Below are 27,226 nucleotides of genomic sequence, written 5' to 3'. Positions count from 1 at the left end.
ATAAGGAGTAAAGTGGGTGCGGGTGCGGGACGGTGCGGCGCGTCTGGCGCGTGGTCGCCGCTAAGGCACTGTCGCGGGCGGCGGCGTGCGGCGGCGTGCGGCCCTAGCTGCGCGACGGGCTGTGCGGAGCTTCGGACGGAAAGTTTTGGCAAGTTCCTCACCGAGACGGACGACGCGGCGCGCACAGGCGCCCGCCCTCGTCCACTAACGAGCTCGGCGCTTGGCTCTCGCGACTCCATTTTAACTTACACCCTAATAATCTAACCTACTTCGCGGTTTGTAAAAATCACCTACAAAAGATATTAGTTTCATTCGTATTTCATTACTTCTATGTATATAAGGGTATATTTTATCGACATGTATATACATAATTCAATGTTTAACGTTATTAGGACGTTTATCGCTACGGCCTATTACCGCGTCTGCGGCGCTACGGGGTCGTACGTGATTCGTTGTTTGCGAAACGTTGCTCGATTGCGGCACGACATGATCAGCAGAGATCCACTAAAAGTCGTGCGCGTCTACCTATTTTAGAATTTGTATATTTATATTAATTATGCTAGTAAACTAAATTCATAATAATACTTTACGTTTATATGTAAATCTTACAACAGTGATTACGGTCCCTGGTTGCTTTCGGTTCTGTTGCGCTTTTAACCGGATGCGGAGGCAGGGGTTTCTGGTGGTGATGGTGAATCGTCGTCGCGCACACACGCCGATTCTTGGTGTTTATTGAGGTAGCTCTTTAGGGCGAAAGTCTTATGACAACGTAGGCACTCAAAGTTTTTATCAGCGGAGTGCGTCTGCATGTGCGCGCGCAAGTTAGAACGATCAGCGAATGCCTTTCCGCAGTGTGCGCATCCATATGGTTTTTCACCGGTGTGAGAGCGGAGGTGACCTTGTAGCAACCAAGGCCGAGAGAACAACTTACCGCAAACGCCACAAACGTGGGAGAGCTGGTGCGTGAGCACATGCATGGCAAGCGCCGGCATCGATACGTAAGCCTTACCGCATTCTCCACAACGCTTGGCGGCGACGGAATCAAGGCTACGGTGAGTTTGTTTGTGCCGTGAAAGGTTTGAAGAGGTAGCATATCGTTTACCACACTCGCTACACGTATACTTCGATTTTGGTTCAGGTTGCTGGGCGCTTTCTACAGGGGCGTTTGCATAATTTTTTCGCTTAGAACGACCATCGCTAACAAAAAAGGCATCGTAAGTATATGCGACAGTTTCTCTTGGACGCTCTGTTGTCTGCTCTTGAGGAGGTTCGGGTGGAGGTGGCGGTGGTTCCGGGGGTGCAGGGTCAGTGCGCGGCGGTGTTGTCAGGAAAACTGCATGTTGACTTAAGTCCAGAATTGCGTGGGCCGCATTGAGATCCTCTTCGGCCCGATGGAGGTACGCGCGGTCGCCAAGGCAGTAGGGGCGATAGATGTCTTTCTTCTTTGGCGGTAGAGACAGAAGAGTGCCCGTGCTAGAGTAGCACATGGAGTTGGATTTGCCGCTCGCCGGTGGCGGAGGAGGGGAGACAGGCGAAGATTGGAGCTGTACTTGGAGAAAAGGCTGTTCTGTCGAGTCAGAGGCGGAGAGGTGCAGAAGTGCGTAGGACAGAGGCTGAGGCGCCGGCTGAGAGGGGCCGGATGGAGCCGGGCTCACCTCGTTCGGCAGTTGTGCGGTGAATTGCGTGGAAGGCTGTTCCTCGGTATAACCTGTGTAAAAGAAAAATATAGCTTATTACTCCAGAAGTTTCGAAACATTGGCTTAATTCTACGGTCAAGGTCAATCAATAAGATAAATATGAACGTTCGAATCAAAATATACTGAACCATTATGAGTCTAATAAGTTAGTACTTAAAATGGTCACCTGTCATATAACATATATATACTTATAGGTATATATTTTTTTTAATTTAACTAGTACCAATTTGATTACTTTTAAGCTTCTAATAATATTTTAAGACATATATAAATACACGAGATATGTTCGTTTGTTTAAATAGAAAATAATATCTAGCAAAAAATCATATAAAATTTAGAGAAGATCATGGTTCGCTTGGGGTAAAATCATTATCATGTTTTAGGAACTATAAATTTTTCGTTCTGTAATTAATAATAAAGTATGTTGTAAAACTTTTAGAAACAATAGCGGGAAGTAATTGTCGGACCTGAGCCGAGACCCTAGTTTGCAAGAGTTATACTGGGATCGTTAATAACTTACAGAGGCAACCTGTGGCGTTCACAGACCTGTAGCTCCTTAGATTCCTGAACTTTTATTATCCTACTTTATATATTTATAAAATATTGTTTTGTATATAAAAGTTTGTTTTACTTTATAATTTTGATTGTAATATTACGGTATCTGAACAGGTTTTAAACAAATTAAAACATTCTTTGATTTAGCATAGTTCTATGCAATTGCCAAATTTATGTAAATTATGTTAAAATATTGTATTTGAATGTTCAAATTAATATTTTAAGACAGTTTTCAGTTAATTCATTTAGTTTCAGTTTTAATAATGATTTCTTCTGTATGAATAAATAAATATATTTATTAAATACTACATAAAAATGATTGATTTTTATTTTATTTATTAACATGTTTTTAGTAACTCGCTTTCTTATTGGTTTGTTCGGTGCCAATTTTGCTATGCATTTAAAACGAACTACATAACATAGTTTACAGTTTAAATATATATAACAAAAAGATAAATCATATACTGAAACAAAAATATTTTGTTTGACTATGCTGCATAAATAATTATTTGAAGTAAGATTTAATAACACAGTACAGATAGATCGCTTGGCTCGATACTTGTTGTATTATAATAGTTGTATATACACAATCCTTAATAGTATCCGTATGAAGTTAGCCGGGATTGAAATAAAAAGTAATAATGTAATGTTCCGCCTGGGAAAAGGTTAAAATTTTTACATAAAACAATTGCTATTATAATACAAATATGCCTTATTTATAATTATATGTTATTGTTCATTTCTAAATGAAAATGGCCAAAATAAACACCGAGTGACGCAACATAAGCTCCGCGGATTAAGAGGCTTAACTTTGAATGTGTAAGTAAATGAAACTTTGCTACGAGACGGGATTATTTGGAGCGAAAACGGGTGAGGGCGCGGTGTACGGGACCAGGATTACATTTCTTTCTATTTTGTCTTTATTAATGCTTTAAACAGACAATGACTTTAAATCTATTTGAACATGAATAATATATATTTTTTATAAGTTGTTAACAACGACAACGAAAATTATAAAATTGCTTTTATTGATATATTGTTCACATTAGCAGCTTACGAACTATGAAATGAAATATAAACATTTTCTTGGTTAAATATAGGTATAGGTACGATAGGTTCTATCCTATGATGAGAAGCTTAACCTTATTCCAATACTGCTCCAATGTGGAATTATTTTACACACATGTGGCAGAACTCCCTTCGACACATATAGGTTTTTTAAAATCTGTATTGACGTAGCAACAGAAAAGTTGCAACAACAAATTTCCATGATTATAAATAACAAATTGGAAAAAAAAAAGTTAATTTTAACAATAATAGGACAGTTATTATTGTGATATATTTTGTTATAATATGTAGATCAGCTAGTTTGTGATGCGGTTAATTTATTTAAAGAAATACCATCTTAACAACTTGCCAAAGAATTAGGTTTTACGATTATTTCCGCATTATTCCAGAATATATAATTGGCAAATATACAAAGATATACAATAAGATACTTTTTTATTTATTTAATTTGGAGTCCAATTAAGAGCCAAATTAAATATTTATTACAACAGTTACACTAAAATAGTAAATAAACGGTCAATATCAACGGAATTAACCCTCATTCAATACGAGGGAAATTGGTAGCATTGGTGAATATCGTACCCAATACCGGCGATCAACGTTCGGTTTTAATTAATCGAATTGTTACAGAAAATCGAGTTCCGCCACTAAATTTATTCAAAAGTGGCGTTAAGCTAACAAGTTGGTAAATCGATTTTCTAGCAAACAATCGACTAACTTGGCAGGTCGATTACAGTAGACCGACTATTTGTACAGAATCCCGTTCGGTATACCTTTATCAATATTGTCTTTCAAAACTATGACGGTTATAAGCTCAGAGGTAGTTTGATCAAGTCAATTATTTGTCTGCTTAATTATAGATTTGAATTGAGTGTCCAAGTGGTAATGGTGGTAAGATTAGTAAAGGTCTAAATTCGAATCATTCCTTTAATCATTTGAGAACAACAAAAATATATCGTTACAAAATGGTTATTTAGCAAGCCTGCACAAAGCTCTACCACCTGAGTAGGGCTTTGTGCTGGCTTGTGTCGATACAAAACCTAATCACAAGTTTTATTTTACCGCCAAACATCAAAACTGTACTGCTGGCGTAGACATAACATTTTGTTTTCCACAGTTCACGGTGCATTGACAATATAAGAAGTGTTTTATATTCCTTTCAGATTGAGGGTCTGTGATTGAGGGAAAGTGATAATTAATTTGAGTGAGTGAAATCAGATAATTAATTTGAGATGGGCATGATTTGGTAATTTTTGTCCAGTCCTCACGTATAACCTCTACACGAAATGCAGACACTAAAAGAGACCGCCTACAAATCCAAGGTAGCGTACTATGGAGTCAGCTATGGTTTTAATATTTTAAAGGATGAAATCATGTAAATTAGAGATTTAATTTTGTATGAAAACCAAAATTATTGTTAAGAGGATCACATAACATCTAAGGAACTGACAGTTATTAAGACTGATAGTCATGACAAAGTGTGTATGTGTGTAAGTATGCATTAATACATACGTAAGACCGATTAATATATATATATATATATATATATATATAAGATTGTAGGTACAATTTTAATTTAAAATGTGAAAAAACTAGTATAATCTTAAGTTAAGGAAAGTAAGATACGGAATTTAGTAAAATCAGTAAAGAAAATCTTACAAAGCGAACTATCCCGTGTTTGATGTGTGGTTGAAAAAAAAATTTGAATCCGAAATAAAACTATTCGATCTAAAAAGAAAAACTTCACGTTATACGTCAAAATGATTTGGATTTTATTTAAAAATGCTTTTACAAAAATCACATTTATGTCAAAATTTGTCGTTGTAACTAAGTTAAGCCGCTTAATTTTTCGAAAGCGTAAAATTTCGTTGACAAAGCGATTGGTGGGTTAAACAAAGGTGCCTCGGGAAGCTCCTGTTTTTAAAGTGAATAAATATTTCATCGTTGTTGTCATGGATAATGTTGAACGTTTTTATTTTTCAAACGAGTTGTTTCAACGCTCTTACAATAGCTTAATGAATTTTTTCTATCATTTTGTAACAAAAGGTCGAATACCTTTATATCAGTTGAGTTCTGCGACCCCTCGTAATATGATATCTTGAACGTCAAATAAAATAAACACTGAATCTAGCACGAACGTGTTTTTGAAAGTATACCATTTTTTATTATTTATCGATTCAGTAACAATTGCTTACTCAAACAATATTAAGAAATGTATTTTTATTCTTATAATAATCTATTATAGGGAAACTTTGTATTCACTGTAGACATAATACTGCTAAATACAATATATTATATTGCATTGACAATATACAATCGTGTAAAGTTATTTTATAACAAAAAATATCCGACAACCTACAGTCACTACAGAAGCAAATTGAACTAATTATTTTTACGAAAAAAAGTAAACTTTTTAATTAAACAGATACGCAACTGTAAATTTAAAAAGATTTATAAAACATTATTAAAATTTATATATAATTAAAAGAAATTGGATTTTCGAATAAATGTGTTTAAAAATTTTCTATCGGCATAATTTATTGTAACGTATCTATTTTTGTTCATTTTGATTCGTAGAATTATAAATATTTAAATTAATTTCACGAACTCATATTAAATTTGAAGTCATTCTGATTTTAAATCGTACAAAGTATCAGATATTTTACATTAAAATGAACGCTGGAACTTTTACCAAAATATTATTTAATATCTGGTGGTTGTATCAATTTACACGGTCTGCCGTTTTAATTAATAAGTTAAGTGATAAATCGTTGTCTCGGATGTGTGTGTTAAAAATGTTTTATTAAACTACTTAAGTTGAAATATTTTATCTCTAAGTTCTTGTAAATAGTACTTTCATAGCACAATATGAAACTTCTTCCAAATTTAAAGATAATTGAGAGAAACAAAAACTAAAAATATTTTAAATAAAGATGACAATTAATTATGTATACATACATAATATTATTTATTACGTATTATAATTATGAAATTTCTTTTAAATTTTATAATAGATTTGTTATTTTTATTTTATGTTGTCTACGTAACGCTGTTAAACTAATAATAATACTCAAATCTGCTTCAGTTAAACGTTAAAGCTTATGTTTATGACAATAGCCCTAGGGGTCAGAATCGAATCTGTCACTTTCATAACGCTAGGCGGTTTGTGTATCGTTATACTAATTAGGCATCAAATAAAGTAGACTAAAAATGTCGGTAAAAAATTTTAAATTTCAAGTTTCCATTTTCTAAGTTCTGCTTATTCTATTATTACAAAACTGTAGATGCAGCAGGTGCTGGTAATGCAATTTTCTAGAATATTGTCTTTCCATCTTGTCGCATCGTATTTCCGTTGTTGTCCGGACTTACTGGCGACGCAATGGATATTTGGTTTAAAATAATTTAACATTTTTATTGAAGAAGTTTATTTGTTAGTACCTTTAAATTTCACAACAAAATAATGTTTTATAAAAATTTACTACTTTACTTATTAAACACATATTTCTTAAACGTATGTGTTATCTACTACTAAATATTCTATTAAAATCTGACTGAATGACTCACACTTTAACTTTTTTCTTAAAAAGCCCCTTTTTATTTAATTTCATGTTTATGGTATTTTTTTTACTTACACATTAATTTTCAAAAAAGCCTCGGCCTACAAAAAATATATACTAATAGTCACTTGCTTGCAACTCACTAGTCAATGCTTTCCGTATTACCCCTTCAATGACCTTCAGAAATTTGACTGCAAAGCTACGCAGTATCGATACAACATGCCCTGGATTGGCCGCAAAAATAACTTTATTTTTTGTAATTGACATAGCTAGTTTTGAAGATAGTAAATAAATGCCAAATCTTGAGATTCTTTTACAATAATTTATGTTGGTACAAAAATGAAAATAAAACGTAGCTACTGTAAAAATCACGAGCGCATGGTATGGCGGCAAGAATACTAGCCATAATGTATTGTAATATAATTGCAAATTTAGTGTTTTTTTTTGTTTTAATTTTTCAATATAATTGTCGATCGTCGATTACTTAAAAGAACAGTATTTTATTTATTTATATATTTTACATTTAATTATTTATTTAATCCATAATATTTGTTGCAGAAGCAAAATGATATCTTTTTGTATAATTTTTATATCCTGTTAAGGCATTTAATGAATATAATAGGGGGAAATAAGAAGTATGTATTTAATTGACAAAACTGATTAAAAGCACAGGTTCACTCGCTACATCCTAGCTCTCATAGCTCCATGTTAATATTGCACAGATATTTTTTTTAATTGCCCTTTTACTATTTTAAATTTCATATCAAAAATATATTGATAAATAAGACTTATTATTCAATAAAAAATATATAGAAGATGATAAAAGCGCGGGGCTAGCATTTGCTGAATTTTCGTGCAGTTTAAATAAAAGATTTAATAATATTTCATTAACTTTAAATTATGCTGCCGGTTATTCTCGGTAGAAACTTCATTCCGCATTGCTTGTATTTTTACGTTTAATTTAATTGTTTAGAGTAACGTGACGCTTTTGTAAGTCTACTCGAATAAACGATATTTTGATTTTGATGGGAATACAATAGATCAGACGAAGGCCCAATGGTTATACTTTCCCTCCGAGCCGTCTGAGGTACGGAAAGCCGATGCTTTGTCAACTTCCTAACTCCGGGATGAAAATTTCTTGAATTGATTGAAAATTTAGAAATAAAATTTATTTGCTAATCCAAAAATAAAATTTGAGTCTAGGAGGAACTCAGGATCGGCAGCCTTGTAATCTATTCATTTGACCGACGAAGTAATCAATTAGTAGTATTATAGCGCCGTTTCCATCTCGTTTTTAATAAATAGATAAGTAAAATTAAGTTAAGTCTACTGCGTCGAGAGCAGCACGAGCCAAGCAAAATTTATGTTGCATTTTCTCGTACATTATGAAATACCGAATAGAATAAAGAGAAATTGATAAAAACTATTTTATATTTTTATATAAAATGTGAATTATAGTTTCAATTTGCATATTTAGTTTGTATTAGTTTTCATCAATGTAATAATGTATCGTAACTTATCATTGTAATCCAAAAAATGTTGAACGATAACAATTTATATCGCTAATCTCTATAATTAACAATAATAAATTGCTATTAGTGGCTGTATTAGCGGTTACATTTATGTGAAAATTAATTATTATCTGTATAATTTGTGTTAAATAAGCGGCTGTTGTTTGAGGTGTTAACATTGACGTGTGTAAACATAAGCACGTTATTATAAATTCGTGACTAGTGATCGCATTTAAATATTATTGAAGATAAAAATTTGTGAAAATATTTGGTTTTCGAATTTAATCTTAATAAAATGAAAGAAAAATAAAATGGTAAAATACTCGACCATCATTTAAGGCATTGATACAAAACAAACATATGAAAATCTACGTTTAGCGTGCCAACTGTGCGGCGCAAATACAATAGCAAAAACAAACCCGGACCGAGGGATGAGCGAAGGGGTACGCCGCATTGCACCAGTTGAATCTCGACCCCTGAACACCCCAAGGGTGCACCTCCCTCCCCCGCGTCGCCCCAGGACTCCCTCCTGGGTACTTGTTGTACGTTCATACAGGATCGGGATGCTTACAGAATTTATTTTGAGGAAAATTGTAAAATATTTTTAAAAGAATTGATTTGTCGTTCCTTTTTACAATATATATAAAACAACAGAATTGTGAAATATTTTATGAATGAAACGTTTAATAGAATAAAATAGACCTATTTTTTTTTAATTTTGTCACGTTCGTCAAATCTCTGACAAAATAATTATATTATAGTCTTTTACATGTTTTTATTAGATTATATTATTCCAATACATTATGAAACATTAATTTTACAAATAAACATTATATTTAGTTATAAAAAAATATATTACCATTAGAATACTTCGCACGACAATAGTATTGAGCGACCGAATTTATATTATGAATAGCTTTTCTAGGTGAATGTATGAATTTCCGGATATTACTTGAATTGTACAAAACCATTGTTATTTCGAAAACCTTTCGGTAGTACATTTGTGTGACGTAAATTAAACAATTTGAAATTTAGGTCAGGCAGATCCGGAGTTCGTTCTCGTATTCCGGACAAAGCTGTCATGCAGCTGTTTCGAAGGCTCGACATTCTCATATGCTCACATTTATCACATTTATCTGATTGAATTGGTTTTGTTATTTTCGGTCAATTTTACAAGACCATTCTTGTATAAAATTATAATCACTTTATTCTTGTATGTATATTATATAATATATATTAAAGTGGGCCATCAATGAGTTTTATATGTTTATTTAGTGTCTACAATTTATCACGACCTCTATCGTGAAGTGGAACTTCATAAGGAAACCTGCATACGTCAGATGACCACATTTGCAATATGAGTATCCACCAACCCACATTGGTGCGTGGTGGAATAAGCCGCAAATATTCTAAAATGGAAAGGAGGCTTTGCTCCAAAAGCTGTATGGTATAATTACAGGTTGTTACTTTATTTTACTATATGATTTCAACTATATAATAAATTTTAATAATTATACGTCTTATTGAATCGTATTCCATTTAGTCTCTCTTTTGTCAAATATATAATTCTAATAGCAATCTAAATCGTTCATAAACATTGGTTAATTTGTTCGTCCTCCACTCTGAGCTGTTTGGAATCTGCAAATTTGAAAACTGAAAACGTAGATGCATCGAAGATGTAGATGTATAGTTCTGTTTCAATGATCTGCTTAATGCGATTGCATTCTTTTTTTGAATGTTTTCTCTTTTAGATTTACTTTTATGCAATTTGTTCTTATTAGAACTATATTTTATTATAAATATCTTTGATGTAACGATGGCTACAGATCCAGGTCCATCGGGGTCACTAAAAAGTTATTTAGTTTTTTTTGCCAAATAATGTTCAATAAGAGTTTGTTATTAGAAAGCTGTCAGTATTACATTTCCATGCTTTAGAAAGTAAGTAATATCTTTCCTTTGATATCTCTTCGGTCGGGTGTGATTGACGTCTCATCGGAATATAAGAGAGACGTGTGTTTATGCAAACAGACGTGATGTTATATCTTCTGCGCAATTGACAAGTCTCCACTGAGAATGATTGCTGTGGCGGAAATACGTCTGGAGATTTTAATATATTTAATGTCATGATTAATGTCGTTGATAAGAGTTCTTATAGTAAATAATTTTTAAACTTCATACTCTCCACATTTGTTCGGTGAAATATATAAATAACTTGATGGTGCAGTTAACTTCAGTGGATGCATAATTAGAGAGCCTGCATGTGTCTAATGATATTCTGACTCATGCGTATCCTTAAAACCGCATTAGGGCAGCGTAGTAAAATAAACTCTAAACCAAGTGAAGGTTCTTGTGCAAAAAGTGTGATATTTACGGGCTATACTTGACTATTTTACTTTGCCTGCCTGAAAATTGCTTGCAACTTGAATTGCAACACATTCGGTACATCTTCAAGAAAGAACCAGACGTGATTTTTTTCCCTAAATTATTATATATTATAATTTTTAATGCCTATTTTCATCGAGTTTTTACTTGGTGGTAGGGCTTTGTATGCTTTGTATGTTTGTTTAACTGTAGAATATCATAAATATTCTATAGTTAAACTGCAATACTTATTATGGTTGTGTTCCGGTTTGAAGGGTGAGCCAACGTAACTACAGGGAGAAGAGATACAACATCTTAGTTCCCAAGGTTAGAGGCGCATTAACGTTGTGATAGACGATTAATATTTCTTACAGTGGCAATCTCTTTTCTAACTGTGACCACATACCATAAGGTGGCCTAATTCCCTGTCCACCTACAATAATCACCAATAAAGAAAGTTGAAAAAATCATTTGGCCTTAGGTGGTAAATTTGTTTCATCCCAAGTATGGAAACTTCAAGTTAAATGATATGGGTAAAATGCGATGATGGATAGCAACCTAAAAAGTTTCTTAGAAATCGTAAACTTAAACAACAAAAGTGAATGAGAGCTCAGAGTATTCATTCAAAATAAGAGGAACCTGGATTTGGGTTATTAAAAGCGAGACGTGAAGTACTGCTTTGTTTCACGTGATAGTCGCTGTTTAAAAGGTCTTTGTGCTTGACATTTCATTGTCGATAAGTCTTAATTAAGTTTTAGAGTCTCGAAATCGTCTTGGAATCCGTAGTCATACTAAAATTATACTTTATTATTAAATGCACAGTCTTCTTCTCTTTGATAATTTTTAATGGTCGAGGTTAGTCTGCTTCATCGGTATGAAATCCGCTGCATTGAAGTCTCGATTGAAAGCTGGTGAGCAAGTTTGATTTGTTTCTCTTCCACTTTAGCACGTGTTAGCGTGTTGTCAACGTCTTAGCAACTAATATTACCGGTAAGTGGATACTTTGTTGCACAGACTTTGGAAAACATGAAAGAGCAAAAAGGTATATAAAATAGAAATGGCTTAATTTCGATAAGAGTTATTCAAAATGCAATCAAATAAAGATTATAACACCCCTTTAAGCAAGAAAATTAGCAGATAATATTCCGGATTAATAAAAAAACACCAGGATATGTAAGCTTAGCTGTAGCCAACACAATATTAAAATATAAGAATCCAATTAAAATTGTAAAGTCATCCATAATTGTGAACATGCCCGAAAATAAAAATATGATGATATAAATATTAACTTAAATATAAACAATAACAAATATACACCAAAGACACAGACAGCACGACATGTAATACAAGACTTGACGGATATTTTTTTTTTGGATTTTCATTAATGATTCGTAAAATTAATTCAAAGGTGCGCGCGTTTCAATGTAATGATCAAATTTCAAATCCAATTGAATTTGCGTTTCGTCAGTGTAATTGTACTGGAAATTCAATTACGTGCCGTATTCGTACGTATGTCTGTCAACACGTGGTATTTCTGTTGACACATCAAGATGGTTGTTAACACGTGTACATTAATCTATTACATATTAACATTTGTTATTTATGTAACAGAATAAAACTTAAATTTTCATTTATCTTCCAGCTATAGGCATAGTTTTTCTCCTAGTATTCTTTCACCACGAGTAAATTATGATGGAATATTCCAATCGATTCAAATATTTATTGATTGTGATAATAACGTAAATCACGCATCCTGGAAGCTACCTGATAAATAACAAAAAAATCATTGAGGCCTTTTTCGGAGCCTAGATAAAACCTAATTAGAAGGCAGTAGTTACGGACAGCGTCTTAACAAGTAAGAAAATGTTGTGGAAGGGTGGAGAATTGTGTGCCACCAATAAATTGTTTTCTATGTAGAATGACAAATAAGATATAATCTTATTTACTTTTTGAACTGTTTCTACAGCTGGTTGTAGTAAAACGACTGTCACCTCATGAGATGTAGTATTATTACATTTGGCTAGGTTATTTGTCAGAAACAAATTGTACCTTTCGGTGTCAAGGAGAGTATAACGAGCGTGCGATGGTAGCAGCTTGGTGTAAATAATTTGGAATTTCAGAACGTTGTTTTTGAAATCGTCCCAGAATTTACAGTCAAAAGCTTAGTTGAGTAAGCATTTTGTATCAAGTTTGATATTTGTAGGAATAACTTAGTAGGGATTTGTGCAAGCCCGACTCATCAGATATTCTACCGCCAAACAGCAATACTTAGTATTCCTATGTTCCGGTTTGAAGGATAATCAACCTGCCAGCGTAACTACAGGAACCAGAGATATATTCTCAAAGGTATTCCTATGTACATTCTGATTCATAATAATATATTCATATATTTCTATATCAGCCATTCAGATAAATATAATATATTTGGCAATTATAATAAAATACGACTCGATAATTAAGAAAGTGAATGAAATCATCAGAATCAAGAAAATAAAATAAACAATGACTTTAATTTTTTCTCGTACACTTTCTGAAGGAGGGCTTACAATGCTTCAGTTTTTAGGTCAATAGGCAGCGACAAACAAATATACCGTAAGCTATAAGCTGCTCGACCATGTAAAGACTAAGTTGGCTATAGAGACAGGAGAAAATTAAAAGTAATTATAATAATTATTATTTAAAATTGGTAAAGTTAAAATAAAATAAAAATTGTACGATAAATATTTACCTATTAGTTTAAAATACGAATAATTAAATCAACTAATTGAACTGATCCAGTTAGATGTAAATAAAAGGAATTAACGCTTTCGAATTAAACTTATAATAAATTAGGTTGATTATTCATTTTGTACTAGCTGTGCCCAGAGAAAGAAAACAAGAGACAAAGAAATCACTAAGAGCAAAAGATAAAGTATTTTTAGTTTTATTTTCGTTGGATATTAGTATTTATTGGTTTTCTCCTTACCCGGATTTAGATAGGGCAACACATTGACCATGAGAAAAACAGCATTCCCTTATATTTATTCCGACACACTTGAAAAAACAATGAGAAAAATATATATGCGGTGACGAAAAAAAATATCTACCCAACCTATAAACTTTAACTTACAAAGTTATTTACAAACCTTAAGAAATGACTTAAGTATGAGTATTTTCAAACAACCTACTTTATGTGTTGAAATATGTCAATACTATAGAAAGTACCATCACCTATCTATGATCTTATCTCGATATCTTTCATAAGAATTAATACCATACTTATAAAAACGACTTCGCGAATAATGCTTTATTTTAGAATGAATTTGATTACCATACAGAAGGTTATAGTGAGTCAATCTTAAAGACTTACCATATGTCTATCTTTTAAGTTAGACTCGGGGACTTTTCAAGAGTAACAATTCCATACATACATGATTTAATTGTTGTGTAACTTGAACCGTTTACGCAGTTCACGCAACAGAAGATCTCAAAAGGAGTAATTTTTCCCTCTTCATTAATGCGCCACTCTGGTCGTGGCGTGATGTTATGTAGCTATTAATAGCTTTCCTTCTAAATGGGCAATCCAACAATAAAATATTTTTTCAATTCGTACCATTAGTTCATGAGATTAGTGCGTTCAACCAAACAAACTCTTTGGCTTTATAATATTAGTATAGATAAATAAAGTTTTCAGTGAGTTGAATAGTTTTGTTTAATCTAATTATTTTGGAATAAAAAATATATTTATGCACTTGGTCATTTACAGCATTAACAACGACATGGATGACGACATCTGAGCTATAGCATCTTAGGTCGGAAGACATGTATAAATTAAATTTTGGTTCAATCCATTTAGGTCACTATAAAATATATTAAGTCAAACTACAGGCATCGCTGTAAGGTCACTGATAAAAAAAACGCTGTAATATACTTTCTCTAACCAGAATGACATTAAATGCTTCTTACTTTATAAACACAGACTTCCATACAACATTTATCCTTTACTTACACTTAGAGGCGGGCAATAGCTTGTTAAGTAAGTTGTATAAAAAAAAATTGTATTACATATATTGTTATTTTTTTTTTATCCGTAATAAGTGTACTTTTTTTAATGAGATATTATACTAGCTTAACAAAATACATTACAAACGAATACAGACAGAGGCTTACCAGGTCTCTGTTACCAAGGAGCCCCGTGTGTCTCTGACATACGTGCGTACGCTGCATATAACTCAATAGTGTAGGCAACAGCTCGACAATCGGCGCGATTTAAGCTGCACCCTATTCAATATAATCATATTGAATAGGGATCACATAGATTTGAGCTCAACTTACATCGGTATACTTAATTTGATTATATGATATATTAGTAAATCTCCAAAACTGTCCATTTTTTAACTTAGTTTTATTCCTTTCTAAGATTAGCGTACAATAAACACAGAAAAACAGATTAAATTTTTAACAATCATTGTTTTGAGTTCTATTGAATTGATAAAGGCCCCCAATAATAGTCATACCCATTCAATGTACAGACAACGATCAGTTACCTTTTTATTATTAGTATACAAGTTTTTATTTAACTTAATTCGGAAAAAGCCGGTAAACGGATTGAGCTTATCAATTTAATAGCACTACATATTATAAAACAAGGTAACATCACCGCGTCTGTCTGCCCATCTAAACGCGATAAACTTTAAAGCTAACGATTGGATTTTCATACATAATTAGTGGACCAATGGATGGAGTTATTCATTAGAAATATTAGTAATTCAAAAATAAGTCTCGACTATCTTTAATCTAGATAATAGTGTTAAAGTGCTTTTAAAAGTTGAGTTGTACGATTAGAAGTGAATTTCAACGAACAACAATCGAAAAGAAAAGTAAAGTTCTTATTGCATTTCTATTGTGAATCACATCACATTTGTATAAGTGTGATAAAAAACACATTAGCTTGAATCGATTTTCAATTCGTACAAATGTATCGAGTCTTATAAAAAGCCGTAGCACTTGGCCTTGTTTGGAACTCATAAATCGTAGACTTGGTTATAAAAGAAAAAAGTGCCGCGAGCCGTGTACCGATGAAAGTAATTTATTACTTCGGAGCATTCCATTACGTTCTGTTTTGATAAAGTATCACACCGCACGTTTTGTCAACTCCATTTGTGCTTTAAATACCATCCAATTGATCACTTAAGCCTGAATCACATTGAAAAGTAAAATCACATTGAAAAGTAAAATCAAATTCTATATGATGCATGTAACTTTATACAGACTTTTCTATATTAACTAATTTTTGATTGATTGAGATGTTTGTGTAAATAAAACCATAACAAGGATAAGTGACATGACAGTATATGAACTGATCGCAATATATTTTAGGAAATAAGAAGATTTATAGTATCTATCTATCTGTACGTCTTTTAATGTATTAAACTCCTCTTTTAATTCGGACAATTTTTTTTTAATTTAAGATTTTATCCTGAGAATCTCAACCAGCGTCAAGATCGTAATATTATTATGAATAACATTCACGAGAATAACCGAATAACGTAGACCTTGGAAGAAATCCAGCGAGAGCTTCGAGTCGAGAGAACCTCCCTCGATTGAACCTTGAATACACCTTCAAAAGAAAGAAGTATTTGGCAAATAGTGGCATATTTATAGATTCTAAGATGAGGTGGCATTAAATATTTTATATTTTAATGTACCTCTTTATACGATTTTATCATGATTTTAATAATTGTTTATTGTATGGAATCAATTATTGAGCTGCTACACAAAAAAATTGGAAATTTGTATTATATATTAATTTGTGAACGATTCTCGATTTGCTGGCTTAAGCAAATAAAATCGAGAATTATGTTGCCGATGACGTTGATTATAATCTATTATAAAAATCAAAGAGATACAAAGAAGTTTTCGTTTTTATTTATATCTTTCATTAATTAAGTTAGGGATAAATTGAAACTCCAATTGAAAAGTTGGTGACTATATGACGAATTGCAAATATTTGCGAATACATAAATTGCCAACTATTTCAGTGGGAATGCACCGTTTTGTTTTAAAACTAAATTCTGACAACTAAATACTACGGACAGGTGGAAGAACAACTTTTTGAACATAACGTAACATATTTTTCGAAAGTTATCACAGTTTTGTTATTTGTTTGTTGAAATTAAATCAACTTGTTATGTAATGTATTGCTTCCAACATATTTTAAGACTAGGAGTAATTTAAGAAAGTTTAAGACTAATACTAGATATTTAACATAAAAGATTAAAAATAGAAGACATTTAACATTTTTTTATTAAGAACGAATTTCATCCATAGTAAAATTAAGGTTGAATTTAATATATTTATAACTTAAAAAAACAATGAGGTGTATACCTCATTGTTTATTAAAAGTTAGATCTGATTTATTTGGTTTTCGTATAACAGATTAACCGTAGATAAAATTTGCAGGCGGAAGGCAGTGTCCACGTATATTGCTAGACCGATGGCTAATGGAGCAGATGAGTCTGAGGCAAACGCAGTGTGGACACCTCCCAGGCGGACGGATGACTTTAAGGCGATGAAACACTAAAAATCCAGAGCATCATTAATCCTTACGTAATTTTTGCCCAAAGGGGTAATTATTGATAAATATAAATAAATTCGTCGTGATTAAACCTGCTTATATTGAATGAATTGAAATGAAATTCTACGACATCGATGAAAGTTTTTAGTGTTTAGTATTAAATGAATGAATGAAATTATGTTAAACGAATTTCTTTTAAAGAATTCTTGGTATTTGACAACAAAGGCATTTGTCGGAAATACAGAAATTTTTAAGTTATATACCGCATTCCCTACCATTAAAAAACGTTTACTCTAACTTTCAAACAGTTTATGCATGTGATTTTAATGGTTTATTGTGGATTAAATGACTTTGTTTGATTTACAATACTTCAACTTGTGTACTTTAGCCCGTAGTATTTTGCTTTAATGACATTATTGTGGACTAGGACTCTGTATAGAATTGTTGCATTTAAAAGTGATTTTTAAATGTATTATTAATTGTTGTGAATAGAAATGGCAAACAACGTTTTTTTATATGCATATACGAGAGATTTATTTATATACAAGCATGTACTATCTATACGGGATATTTGACGAATGAGAGTTTCGGTCTTATAAAGTTCTGAGCTTAGGATATACTGTCATTATTTATCCTGTCACAACTTTTCGTCGTAAGTTTGATAAATGTTAGGAAACAGGCCGCGAAAACTAAGCCATACTTGAAGCTTTTAACTGATAGAATTCGATTTAAGTTCGTAATATTTTTGTACTTTGATAGATGATTTCATTCAGGACTCTGTACAGTAACTAAACATAATGTCAGTATTCTGAAATTGTAACATAAAATATACATTTTCTTTTGTCGAACATATGCTTGAATAATTTTAATTCTTCATCATTTGATAAAAGTGAAACCGCTTTGAATCACTGGTTTTAATGGGTATTTAATATTTAGATTTTATACATTCATTCGCGTACGAAGAAAATGCTAAATGTTGTCCATTTTGGAGGAAAAGAAAAGAGTATTGTATTAAATTACTTGAAATTAAAGAATTGGGATTGAAAGGTTTGTGGATATAAACATACGAATATATCACCACGGTGTTAAATTATAGTGACGTAATATATTTCGTAATTGTTGAACGTCCTTTACTACTAGTAATTACTGTCAGCTTGGGACCTAACTTTCCAGGTGTATTTCAAACTGAAACAAGCACACTTATTTATATATTTTATAAATTGGCGTATAGGTTACGACGCCACAGTCGCCGTCACATATATATATATATATATATATATATATATATATATATATATATATATATATATATATTGTACTTATAAATATAAATGTTCAATATTTTCATTCCTATAAGATGAAGCTATTTAAAATAAAAATTAATTACATACAGAAATATGACTAAACTATGACCGCATTCATTTTGTGTTTTTATTTATTTTAACCAAACGGATTCGTTTGGCGTGTAAAGGTCTTTTGTGTGTTATTTTTATCAAAGTTTATTTGGAAAGCATTTTCGGACTAATATTTTTTCGAATATGATGAAAAAAAACCAATGTTTCGTTGTTATTGTCAGTATCAATAGACACTAACAGCAGACTATTGATAAAATATATTGGTTTTAATTGAAAACAGACGCCGTCGGCTTTCTTGTGACAATTTACCTTAACTATATATATATTTTTTATAGGATGCTTTATATAATAATACAAGGATTTTAAAATGCATTGAATGATTATTCCGATGATTCTTACAGCATATCATTAAGTAATTGTTATCTAACCAGGAGATATTTTTAATTTTATGAAACCGAAAGATACAATATTAAAAATATTTTATAAAATTAAGTACCTATATCGTCACTTGATCTATATGAATATCAAATTATACGGCAAAGAATACGCATCAAATGAAGGCCTACGGAACCATATCGGTCCTACATAATTGGCTACATGCGGCAGTGTGGACCAGAAAATCAATAATTGACCCTCGTTTCATGGTCCGCCACCCAAGCGTTTACGACGGACTGCACCTTCGTACAAAATACAAATTCGATTAAACTTCAAAGGTGACAGTAAAAATTTCGAAAATCTAAATGTCAGTGCTGGATCTCTCATTAAACATAATAATAATATATCCTTATTTATTACCATAGTTGAAACGCATAGCGTAAAAATGTTTGTTAAAAGAAATTTATATGCAGAGCAACTTGAACTTTTTTACAATTTGTATATATTATTGCCATTTACTGACCTCTTAGTTTGTACAATAAAATTGTAATCTGATTGTAAACGTAGAAACTGATTGAATTTTGAATTATATTTATTTTATGAATTTTCTTAAATTCATTAAATGATTTCATTTTAATTATATAAAGGAACATTAAGACTTGTTCAGCTCGAGACGATGTAGAGCCATATTATTAAGAATAACACTTCTAAGTCTATATATCATAGTCCCCGAAATATTGTGTGCCCCGTGGATCAATGTAAGTTTATTTCTGACACTAATTGTACTGGTATGATTAAAAAAAAATGATTGTCATTTCTGTTTAAAAAATATAGTAAATATTTATATTATACCTTTAATTCATTTATTATAATGTTCTCTACTAATTTTTATTCACTAAATATTTTAATTATGCATTAATGTTTTATGTATTATTATTAGGTACTAAAATTAATACTATGATTTTGAAATTTACATTTTATGTAAATTTTTGTACTAAAACAAATGAGATACTGTTTTCAATTGTTGTTGTAATATTTTCTATACTTACTTTGTTTATAGTCCATAATATCTTTATTCTATATCTTCGTTCACGTAAGTAAGATCACGAAAAAATTTAGTCTAAATTCGAAGAATTTCTTGGTAGCTGTTCGAAGCGTTCTACTTCTTGGGTCTATTATCAAACTAGATCGATGGTTCCAAATTATCGCATTGCCATTCGAAGTACATACTTATACGTATACATCTACGTTCAAAGCGATACGACATTTCGAAGTAGGTCAAAATTTAGTTCCTAGGGTAGAGTACATACTGACTTTGTTAATTACTTACATACAAGTTAAGCTATGATAGAAAAAAATAATATTTATTTTAAAATACGTCTATTTTAATATCATAACTAAAGTAGGACAACATTTCGAAAGTAGTAAATATTTTAATTGTCTTCTAATTGTATAGACAATAAGTTGGTAATATTTTCGTTAATCTTTTTATGTGACATGAATTGTTATTGAGTTGTGTTATCATAATGTAATAAATATGAAAAATATTTTCAAATACTGTGCAAAAGTTTCGATACATACTCAATACGTCGGTTTAAATATGTCACATTACATTTGAACATAATATAAAATAACATATATAAAATCCTTTAAAAATACAAGTTGAAAATGTATTTCACTGAAAATACATCGAACCTAAATATACCGTAAACTTAGCCTTTCAAAACGTTACATTTCAACGGCTAGTAGAAACTCTCACCGAAAATGCGACACGACTTTCCTTTCCTCGCAGACAGGCTCATCGCCTTTGCTTCTTCGCTATCAATTGGAAATATTGGAGACTGTAAGTGAAGCGGACAGGCGTGAAAGCTCTCAGCTTCACCAAGTAAATGTAAAATGAAAGTTTACGTAAAATTATTCGATACAGAATTGAATGAATCTTAGCAAACAGTAAATATTCTACATGTTAATTTTATATTCGATAAAAAAATTATAGATTGTAAGTAACTAAAGAAAAATTATATAAATATCAGAAATATAAGAATATTATTCGGTATTTATTTATGAATTTAAATGAATGTTTTTCATGACTACAGAATCGAAGTAAAAGTCTATATTATGTTAATAGTTTTCAGGTTCCTCGGATTAACCCACCTAATAGCCTTCACCTTTACAAGCGTGGTTTCTTCATGGATATTTAAAAGTTTCGTGATATATGGTAAATGCCACGAATAAACCCGACAATGTTTTGAATTAGATTACGCTAATATTAACGATTGCGATTTATTCATATAGTTCATAATTATAATAATGAAAAAAAAAAACAATATTTTTTTTAATAGACGGTTATTCAATACCTGAATATTAGATCAAAAAAATAATGCTATAGTTTTATTTTTTATTCATAAAGAATTTTGATAAAGTAATTCATATTACATACGATTTACGCGTCATCTATCGTGCGTTTGCGATAATGCAACGAATCTTCTTGGAAACACCGAAACTATACAAAGTTTGAGTTCAATCGAATGAACGACGCGTGTGTGCATAGATACATTAAAGACAGAAATGGATCTTAATAATATTTTACACCTACATCCAACGAAAAACGAATATGATTATTTTTTACTTAGAATTTGATAGTGTTCAGATAATGAAGTTGAAAGGTGTTCAGCTATATGAAGATAGTCTAATGAACTTTGTTTGATTTTAAATGTTTAACTACTTCACATAAGTGTGCGTTCGATTCTGTATAAAAAAGGCGGTATAGAGGCTTCATGTAAACTGGTTCAAAATACTTGAACATGCAAACTTGTCAAGTTTGTTATGTATGTAACATGAATATTAAGTCTCTTATTAACTACGGTTATTCCAATCTAAATTATCTTATTGTTTACTCGTCGTGTATACTAATGTTATAAAAACAAATGTAACTCTGGCTGTCTCTTACGCCAAACCATTGAACCAACTTTGATGAAATTTGATATGAAGCAAGCTTGAACTTGCTTGAACCTGAAGGAACCGAACCATATAATACGCAACCGAAGCCACAGTCGAAAACCATTTTATCATAATTTATATGTTTTTTTCTTTAAATAATATTTATGATGCAACTTACCAAACATTTTACTGCGAATACATAATGCAGGCTCGCTTGGTCTAGTATGTTTACACCAAATTTCAGAAGCACATACTAAACTATGAACCATTAGTGCCAACATAAGCTGTAAATGGAATGTCTCTTGAGAACTAAGATTTCCTTGGGGAAGCTACGACCACTTTTCAATATACATACAACCATTTGAGTCAATACATATTTTAAATAATTATCATATATGTTGTTCAATAATTTAATCGTTGTAATACTTTTTTCACTTCAAAGTTGTCTGTATACAAGTGAAGCATTCCAAATTTAAAATTTTCAGTTTACTACTTAATTAATTTCATAATGGTATACGACTTTACTTTTTGTCATCATTGATTTGACATTAAAGAAGAAATATCATTGCTTCTCACCCTCTCACCCTTTTAAATAATTTGACATTTATAGATTTGTAGTTTAGATCGGTTGCCTGCTACTTCAAAACATGTATGTTTCCTTATTGTATAGCTTCAGAGTTAACATGAATTAGATATGATAAAACCTATTATCGTATAGGTATAGGTACGTCAGAATAACGAATCGACCCAATATTCGAATTTGTAAGTTTTGTTGACTGCCAATGATAAAAATAGCAAGACATCGCAAAAAATAGCAATAAACGTAAATAAATTGTACATTAAGGGTCCGAAAGGAAGGAGCCAGTATGATGGCTTAAATCAATTGACTTTTGTTCTCAGCGTGTCTCCTACGAAATTAAAACTTGTCTAAGAAGATCGTTATGATCTCAAACAATGCACCAGTTAAAGTACCCTGCTTCGTAAACTTCAGAATTGATCGGTGATTGTTTACGCAATCGTTTTTGGTTGTACTATAATTATAGGCAATAAGTGAACAATAACGATCACGGACGAACTACATGAACTAACAACCGAAATAGCTACAATTTCCTCCACCACGCCTTGTTTCGTATTAAGTTACTGGACAATTTTGTTGAAATTGATTTAAGGATTTTAGGCATTGGATTGAATAGCTTGGAAAAATCTATTTCAGTAAAATAAAGGGTATATAAAGTTAGTCGAGGAGGATAAAAATGAGGATAGCTTTCTCGATTGATGACTGGAGATATCGACAGCAACAGCCTGTGAATGTCCCACTGCTCTGTTAAGGCCTCCTCTCTCTTTTCGAGGAGAAGGCTTTGGAGCTTTTCCACCACACTGATCCAATGCGGGTTGATAGAATACACATATGGCAGAATTTCAGTGAAATTAGACATATGCAGGTTTCCTCACGATGTTTTCCTTCATCGTCAAGCACGAGATGAATTATAATCACAAATTAAGCACATGAAAATTCAGTGGTGCTTGCCCGGGCTTAAAGATATAAATAGACTGGATATAAAAATTTGGTGAAATGTGGATTGAGTGACTTTTTTTTACTTGAGTTATTGATTTTTTATGATTTAATTTTTATAAATCATCATTTATATTACCATAATTTATAAAAATGATTACTATATGTTTATTATTTCAGTGGCTCATAATAATTGATTAGCGTCAACTTATTAGCACTTGGTTGTAATGTATCATATAAGTCTAGGTCAGAAAAATAATTGTCATTTTAACGTCGATAATTTTAGTAATAATAAAAAAACATCTGTTTTATTTCAAATATTTTGTGTAGATTATATTAAAAAAGCGCTCAGGCTGTTTGACATAAATCATCGTAACGGAATGATCCGTTGACGCGGCGGTGCGCAGCGAGGCGAGGTCTGCCCACTCTTTATCCCGTACTACTATATTGTAATAGTGTAGTAAAAGTGTAAAATTAAGTAGTAAAATCCTGAAGATTTATTTTGTATAACGACGTATTTAAAAATAAATAACTTTCAAAATAATTTATAATGAAAGTGTGGGAGTAGGTTTTTGAAAAAGGGTAACCTTGGAACATAAAAATTAATAAAATGTTGGAGGTTCCTCGTGAAAGGCTTTGTAAAGGTTTTTTCATTTGCTGTAATTGCATTTCTACGTATAAAATACGCTTATGTTGTACTCAATAATCGGATTTAGATCCTGAGGCGGGCTTGTAATCCCGTCGTGCTGTGCGGATGATCGTTGTTTTTTTACGTTGTGTGATGCGACGGACCGTTAATCATTCTTCTATCACTCGAATAGAAAAATGCCTCTTTTTAAAATTATATTTAAGGGCTTAGAATATAACCTACATTTTAAGCTGTTTTTTATTTTAATGATTTTTATACTTTTAAAAAAAAATGTTTATTTTATCGTTTATGAATTTAATATTTCTTGTTTAATTAATATTTTGGAAAAATATCGTTTTTCAATTGCGTAAAAGCTTTTAAAAAAATAATAAAGAATTGTTGATTTTGTTGTTAATAATATTAAATTTTTTTTATTGATGTCGTGCTCGTGCTGCGTTGCAGCTCGCTGGATTATAATTTATATTTTATTTTTATTTACATTATATTTTTTATGTAGTGTACTGTACTGTAATAATAATATTCAATTGACATAAATATATATAATGTAAATATAAATCCAGCTACCTGCATATTATTATTAACTAATTATTGACGAGCCGGTTGGCGTGGTTGGTAGATACTTGCCTTTCACGCCGAAGGTTGTGGGTTCGATTCCCACCCAGGACAGACATTTGTGTGCATGAACATGTCAGTTTGTCCTAAGTCTGGGTGTAATTATTTATATAAGTATGTATTTACAAAAGAAAAGTAGTATATGTAGTATATCAGTTGTCTGGTTTCCATAGCACAAGCTTTGTACAAGCTTAATTTGGGATCAGATGGCCGTGTGTGAAAAATGTCCCAGGATATTATTATTATTATATTATTAATATTATTTAATTATTATATTTGTAAACAATAAAAAATGATCCACACGACCTTGCCCCTTGCTAAAAGATTCATTTAAAGATTTTGTTTAATATTTCTTCTGCATATATTACTTTATTAAATAATATGTAAAATTACTGTCGGCATAAAATAAATAAAGTATTTAATAATATTACTTCAGCTTATCTTTTCGATACTTGTTTTTAAAAAGTAAATATTTCAAATACCATATAAACCCATACGGCGATTTAGTAATAGATTATTATATAAGCACATATACTATTTCGATTTAAGAAGATTGAAAAAGGTAGACGTTAAACAGTTCACAGCAACATAGAATATTGGTATTATCTCTATATATACCCAATCATATTATTAAGCCCCAATGACCCTAACTATACAATACCATGTAAGGATTCATACGTGAGCATAGTGATGTGTTTTACTGTCTACATGAGGTGTTCTTAGCAACTGGTATCTTAATAAATGACATTTTTAAATGATAAATAAATGCAATGGCGTATCGCATGCGCATAGCGTTATAACTTATTTTATTGATATAGAATTCGCGAAAAAATATATCAGCAATCGCATATACGGCAAAGCTTAAAATGTAAAATATATGTACGATATTATAAATTTTATTTTATTGTTACGAGCTGATCTCTTAAACGTAATATACATTACCTTTTTAAGATGTTTTAGGTTATATTAAAGTCTTGCGTCATTCATATACACAAGTATAGTTGAAGTAATCAGTACATAGAACCTTTATAAAACTATTATTTAAGTCGTATCAGCTTGTCGTATTTTGTTTTTTTTATGGATAGTTAGATACATTTGATATAAAAACAATTCAAAAAATATTTCAAAATCAAAGTCACGATTGTATATCATATTTAAGTAATGTAATAGTAATACGTTTCTGTTTATGTAAATCGTACACTATCCAAGTCACAGGCTGATAACGGCTTATATATTTGAAAAATAGCTAAAGTTGATTGCGAGTAACAAGTGCTTACCATTGTAGAGGAGAGTTGGCTCGGGGTCGCGAGGTGAGGGCCCCGGCGCAGTGGCGGCGGGCGCGGGGCTCCGGCCGCGCCCCTCGCCGACCACGTCGATCTCCTCATCGGACTCGTCGGCCAGCTCGGTTGCCTGAGCCGCCTTCCACTTCTTGGCCATGAGGCAGCGCGGCATGGCGGCGCCCGCATCGGCCTCAGCGCGACCACATCAGCGAGAAACAGACGAACAGAGAAAAAGAGAGAAAAGAGAAAGAGCGGCGCCCCTGGCGAGCGGCGTTACAGGCGATCGCGCGCGTCCTCTTGCGTTGTGAGGGTTTCTCGTGCGTTCCGCGATATATATTTGCAGAGGGGTGGTGCGCGCGCCGCCACTTCGATCGATGTGGGTGGAGGGTGGCACGCGCACCACGCCGCACAAACTTTGCCTGCCAACTTGGAGCGATACTAACGAAGACGGTGCGGACTCGAGCAAAGAACCGCGACCCAACTGCTACTCGCAATCAACCGGTGGAAGTAGCGCGGACTTTGCTGACACGCTCGCCTCACGCTCTCGGGTGCATTTGCACGCTGCTATTAATACGTAACTAACTTTTCAACCTTATTTTAAGATTATTAAGTGGATAATTTTATAAAAACAATTTTGATGATTGTGAATAAAAATACAAAATTAATTTGTAATAATGATGTAACGAATATAAAAGTCCTTTAAAATATCAAAATATTTATTTTTAGTTATAGATTTATTCTTTGGTTTAATAGATATTATTATCATGACTCAGAGAATATTATATTTTTTATTGAAATAATTATTGTCGTTGTTTTGCACTAAAAAAGTCACTAAAATAAAGCCCAAAGTTTATTTTATGTGCAAATCTGTAGGACATCATTAATTTTATTTTTAATGCTTACTTTAAATGTTACATTATATTTTCGAATTAAAAAAAGTCTAAAAATAAAAATATGACTATCTAAGTTTATTTTAATATTTTAATTTTATATGAATTCCTGTTTGAATGATTTTGGTAAAAAATATGAATAATATTCATGAGTAACTACACTTAGAATATGAATATTCCACCACGCTGTTCCACTGCGGGAAGGTGGACTTACACGAGGTAGAACTTTATCGGCCTAATTTATTAAAAATTTAACTATTATCATCGTATTACATGTGAAACGCTCTAAGGTTGCTCGTTCATTGTG

At 31.8% G+C, this 27,226-nt stretch overlaps 1 protein-coding gene across 1 annotated transcript; it reads right to left on the bottom strand.

Moving 5' to 3' along the window:
* Positions 1 to 296: 296 nt before the first annotated feature.
* Positions 297 to 26,313, bottom strand: LOC126780789 (transcriptional repressor scratch 2-like). Its single transcript, XM_050505495.1, has 2 exons — positions 26,027 to 26,313; positions 297 to 1,708 (listed from the first exon to the last, which is right to left on the bottom strand). The coding sequence occupies exons 1-2, from the start codon at positions 26,199 to 26,201 to the stop codon at positions 654 to 656; spliced, it is 1,230 nt and encodes a 409-aa protein (XP_050361452.1). The 5' UTR covers positions 26,202 to 26,313; the 3' UTR covers positions 297 to 653.
* Between the last annotated feature and the right edge of the window lie 913 nt (positions 26,314 to 27,226).

The sequence above is a fragment of the Nymphalis io genome, chromosome Z, assembly GCF_905147045.1.
Source record: "Nymphalis io chromosome Z, ilAglIoxx1.1, whole genome shotgun sequence".
In the NCBI taxonomy this organism is placed as follows: Eukaryota; Metazoa; Arthropoda; class Insecta; order Lepidoptera; family Nymphalidae; genus Nymphalis; species Nymphalis io.
The sequence above is the reverse complement of the archived record's forward strand: the minus strand, read 5'-3'. Positions and strand labels throughout refer to the sequence as shown.

Excerpts from the sequence above, each read along its gene's own strand:
- LOC126780789 (XM_050505495.1), bottom strand. The coding sequence starts at position 26,201 with ATGCCGCGCTGCCTCATGGCCAAGAAGTGGAAGGCGGCTCAGGCAACC. Across the intron at positions 1,709-26,026 it reads GCCAACTCTCCTCTACAATG|GTTATACCGAGGAACAGCCT; the intron begins GTAAGCACTTGT and ends TCTTTTACACAG.